At 36.8% G+C, this 5,149-nt stretch overlaps 1 protein-coding gene across 1 annotated transcript in view; it reads left to right on the top strand.

Moving 5' to 3' along the window:
- The first annotated feature begins 1,172 nt into the window (after window positions 1-1,172).
- Window positions 1,173-5,149, top strand: part of LOC107104164 (CD99 antigen-like protein 2) — a 9,090-nt gene continuing 5,113 nt past the window's right edge. Inside the window, exons 1-3 of the mRNA XM_015404108.1 lie at window positions 1,173-1,312; window positions 4,326-4,382; window positions 4,618-4,647. Of these exons, the coding sequence (XP_015259594.1) occupies window positions 1,258-1,312; window positions 4,326-4,382; window positions 4,618-4,647 (142 nt within the window). The 5' untranslated portion in view covers window positions 1,173-1,257. The remainder of the gene's footprint in view (window positions 1,313-4,325; window positions 4,383-4,617; window positions 4,648-5,149) is intronic.

The following is a 5,149-nucleotide window of genomic DNA, read 5'->3' as shown; positions in this document are numbered from 1 at the left end:
TAGATCTCTAGTTAAAAATATTTTGTTATACTCTGACATCTCCCCTATACTGAGATCACTGCAGATGGAAGGTATTCAGATGTAACAATAAGATGTTGAGGAATTTCCTTTTAAAAGAACTTTTCCCAAATCCAATTAGAAGACGTTACATTTTAAAGGACTTTACAGCAGATCAGATTATTAAAATAAGAAGTAATGACATAACTTACCCTCTGCCACCAAAAGCGAAAGAGATGCAATTCAAAATGATCAATGAAATGTATCCAACTAAAGAATTTTTGACTTTAAGTTTAAGTTTGATACAGAATATTGTGTTTTTTGCATGAGAAACGTTGAGAGTTTGAAGCATTTATTTTTCTTTTATGAACCAATCTTTAAATTCTGGAAAGATTTCCAAAGTTGGCTAATATGTAAGAACGTTGTTTTGTCACTTCTATCTGACACAAGTATTTTATTTGGTTTAGAAAGTGAGAATAAGACTCTTGAATATTTAGGAAATTACCTTAAACTGATGGGAACATTTTTCATTCACAGATGTAGGTATTTTAAGACAAAGCCCAATTTTTGCCATTGGAAAAATGACTTAGATTTATATTAAAAGTCTCTGAGACTGACTAATTCCAAACCAAAGTATCATCCTTATTGGGAAAACTTGAAGTTGATATAAAATTGCCCTTTGTTATTATTTTATTACTTTACTTTTGTACAGTTTTTTTTTTATTTTATTTCAGACACAATTCAGGTGTGTAAATGGTGTAATGTTTATGGTGTCTTGTTTCTGTATTATTTCATGGTCTTTATTATTTATATACTTGATTGATGATGCTCCATTTTACGAATAAACTTGATCTGTTAAGAAGTTGTTTTGAATTGAAATCCATGTACATTTTGCCCTGTCATTGTTTTGTAATTTGTAAAATTTGCATTAATTAAAAATAAATAAATAAATAACAAAATTCGTGGCTCTCACTGAGCTGACGGTTGTTACGCCATTTCCTTAAATTGTTTTCTAAAGGTTTTGGTGCTTTATAAAATACTAATAAAAAAATACAGTTGTTTTGTAAAAAAAAAAAAAAGAAAAGAAAAGAAAAAGAAAAAAATGTCCCTCCACACCTGCAGGTCATTTAGTTATTTCCGTGTTTTATGCTGAAAAGCAGCAGGAAGTGTTCCGCTGTGGGCGGGTCCCTGAACGCAGCACTTGATGCTCCGCTGTGATCATCTGCAGGGAAACCAGGAGCAGAAGATCAGGCTGCAGTCATGCTGAAGTCCCGGCCTGTTTGGACTCTGCTGCTGCTGCTGCTGCCGCTGCAAGGTAGGAGGAACACAGGGAAGCTCTGCAGCAGGTCTGCAGACTGCTGCTGCTGCAGACCTGCAGCCTCATGATCAGTCGCTCTGCTGCACCAACAGCTTAATGTTTGATGCCTCCATCATTGAGTCTGTCTGGTTCCAGAAATGAATCTGGTTCCTAATAATCCGCTGATGCTCATAGAAGATGCCTGCAGCCCAGTGGAGGAGCTCTGGGTGTTTCCCACAGACACAAAGGCCGGAAGTCATCAGCAGCCATCCCATCCAGCCCTTACCTCAGCAGAACTTCGGTCGCCTAGCAACCGTGATGGCGCGAGGCAGAGGAGCCAATAGATGCTAAACCTTTTTTTTTTTCCTTTGAAAGAAATATTTCTACTTTATTCAAAGAAAAGCTGCAGATTTATCACGTCGTTATTTTTAATGATCGAACTTTACAGAAATAAAATGAAGTGACAGAAGAAGATGCAGATATTTAATACATAGATGCAGCAATAAAACAGGAAGAGCTTCCATGTTTGGATGAACTTTAATCAGCTGAAGAAAAGAAGGAAAAATCTGGAAACTCAGGAGTTTTATTTTATTTAAACATTTCCTTTAAATTTCATTTTTTAACCGAGTTCTTTATTTTTTTTATTACACTGTAATAATTTTTCTCCACAAAGAGAAGAAACTCTGAGTTTATTCACAGATTTCTGCGACTTTAACAATAAAAAGTTTAAACTATTAGTGATTATTGGGATTTTTATTTTAGACACACAAACATAAAAAAATAATTTATTAACAATGAGCAGCTGATGGACTAGAAACAGGAAAAAGATGACTGCCTTTTATAATAGTTCTTCTACAGTAAGAAGATTTAGGGCAAAGGTCAGAGCCAGTTTACCTGTCCAGGTGAACCCGCCTCTCGCCCAATGACAGACAGGCAGCAGCACCTGGTGACCCCAGCAGGGATAAACGTCACAATAATGACATTTAACAACCAATATATAATATCACGTGATTCATAATAACACTATCATGTTTTTAATCCTCGTTAATGTTGTACAGTCTATTCGTTCCTGATCTACATTCTTCCATAAATCTCGTTTCTTCTTGTTTCTGATTTTCTGAACCTTTTTTATTTATGACAATTATTTTTATATTTGACAGTTTTTAATCTAAAGTTGGTTTGTTTGCTCTCTATAATCTGCTTTATTTAGATTTTAATGAACTCTCATTTGAATTATGAATATTATAAATGTATTTTTCTTTAGATTTAAGGTTAATTTGTTTGAATCAAACAAACACTTTTATGTATTTCATTCTTTTTCAATTGTCTCCATATTATAATAATATAAAATATAATATTTTTTTAGGCTAAACTTAAATAATTCATAGAAAGAAAATGATAAAGGATGCAACACTGACCCCTACAGGAGACCAGTGGTCATTGTCAGTAACTGAATCAGTATTTTTAATGTTTTTTAATCTATTTTCTAAATAACTATTAATCTAAGAAAGAGCCTGATTCCATATCTAAACATTTATAAAGTAATAATTTATTATTAACAGGATTAAAATCCCTCTGCAGAGTTTGTTGTTTATCATCAGACGTCGTCTGCAGAGCAGTGATCCTTTCAGACCTGAACCGTTATCGCTGTTCGCAGAGATCATCTTATTTTACGGTAAAATTATATCATCTTTTATTATTTCCTTTGATATTTTTTTAAAGTCCGGCTTGTTTCCATCTTTATAAATCTGTTAAACTCTTTGAGGAAACCTGCTGAACTCTGGTTCCAGATGTGGTTTGATTTTTAATAACATTTTTTATCCTTCTGAGTTTTTACTTTCAAATCTTTTAACAATCAGTTTCTTTTCAGTTAATCTGAAATAGTTTTATGTAAATTAGTTATTATTTAGTAATTTTTCCTACGATATCTTGGTGATCATGATCAGAATTGATCCATTTTGTTTGGCTCAATATCAGTAAATTATTTATTAAATTTATTGAAATCTCATTAGACCGGCTGATCTTTCGCTTCTAGTAAAACTAGAACTTTTATGATCTTATTTATAAAATACCAATTAATTCTGATATTTGATTGATTTTCCTTAAATTCTTTAATTAATTTCTCATAATTCTTTAGGTTTTATATGAATCCAGAAGTTTCTGTATCTCCTGCAGATCTTGGGCCCATTTCTTCACCAGACGTCGTCCTTAGATGGTTATAAACTATTTTAACGGTGTCTGCTACCAACCAGCTGCTGAGAAATTTCAACCATTAATTTTCATTGGTTGGAGCTCAGTGGTGCCTCCTCCCACACAGCAGCCATCTTGACTAGTCCTGAGTAACGTAAACAGATAAAACTCTTAAATTCAGATCTGCTGAAGCTCTCAGTCTGCAACACTTTAGCTGCTGGTGAAGATTCTCAGTCATCCAGGTCATCGTCATTCTAAGGGGCTGCTGGATAAAACCTGGAACTAAACGCTATTTCTGACATTTTGAATTGAAAAAGCTTCCTGGATGGAAGAGAAACGTCTTAAAACTTGGAGACAAAGTCCAGTGGATTGATTTTTACACCACTGAGCAAAGAAAAGTCTGGATTTTCCTCCAAAATTGATTGTTTGTGGAATCGATCAGAATCAAACCCTGAAACGATCACTGAACCCTGGAGGAATCTGCTCCCTCTGAACGCTTCACAGTCAGAAAATCTGCTGTCCAACCAGAGGGGGCGCCATCCCTGCATCCAGGTTCCTGCTCTCTGATTGGTCCTCCTGGGATCTTCCTCAGCTGAAGGTTTCTCTGACCATGAGGTGAACCTGAACCCATCCAAGCAGGTTGAAAATGTTTGGGGTCAGAGGTCGTCATGTTTTCACGGTGCTCTCCATGGTTCACCAGGATCCTGTCATGGAGGACGCTGCATCCCAGCAGCGTCGCATCATGACGTTTGGGCTGATTGTGACGGAAGGATGAGGAATCTGAGCGTTAGCTTGGATCCCAAACTTTAACCGTCTTATTCTTCTGCTCTTTGTCCTGCAGTCGTGTCTCAGGGGGACTTTGACCTGACGGATGCTCTGGATGACGGGAACAAACCAGGTAAGGTCTCATCCATGTTCACACCAGAACTGCTGGATTCCTTTGAGTTTCTGTAAAAACCATAAATCCGTTTTATGTCTGAGTTAGCTTAGCGGCGAAGTTCTTCCTGTTTCAGGAGTTCACAGAAACAGGAAGTTAGTTTGTGGTTGACCTGCAGTGACGTCGTCTAGTTTAGACGTTTCCTTCATGGTTGGAGCAGCGTTCATGTTTCTCCATCGTCTGTTTTTCACTGCAGCTCCGACATCGAGGCCCGGAAAAGGAAAAGGTGAGATGTGCAGCATGACCTCTGCATCACTGACTGACCTCTGCAGTTTGAAATCACATTTTATTTGTTTAAGATAAATACATTAATTAGAGTCATTCTGATCCTTTTATGTGAGACAAATATAATAATTTACTGTCTTTATGCACATTCACAGGGACGTAGCATTAGCACCAGTAGCAGGTCGCTATGGTTGGTTTACCGTCGTTTCCTGATCTCTGACACAATCAGGAAAAACAAGAAGAAACACTGACTGTCTGATGTTAGCATAGCGATAGCAAGGAGGGCTAATGTTAGCATGGAGATAGCAAGGGGGGCTAATGTTAGCAAGGTGATAGCTAGGAGGGCTAATGTTAGCATGGAGATAGCAAGGAGGGCTAATGTTAGCAAGGTGATAGCTAGGAGGGCTAATGTTAGCATGGAGATAGCAAGGAGGGCTAATGTTAGCAAGGTGATAGCTAGGAGGGCTAATGTTAGCATGGAGATAGCAAGGAGGGCTAATGTT

The sequence above is a fragment of the Cyprinodon variegatus genome, unplaced genomic scaffold, assembly GCF_000732505.1.
Source record: "Cyprinodon variegatus isolate N-32 unplaced genomic scaffold, C_variegatus-1.0 Scaffold1635, whole genome shotgun sequence".
Classification (NCBI taxonomy): domain Eukaryota; kingdom Metazoa; phylum Chordata; class Actinopteri; order Cyprinodontiformes; family Cyprinodontidae; genus Cyprinodon; species Cyprinodon variegatus.
The sequence above is the reverse complement of the archived record's forward strand: the minus strand, read 5'-3'. Positions and strand labels throughout refer to the sequence as shown.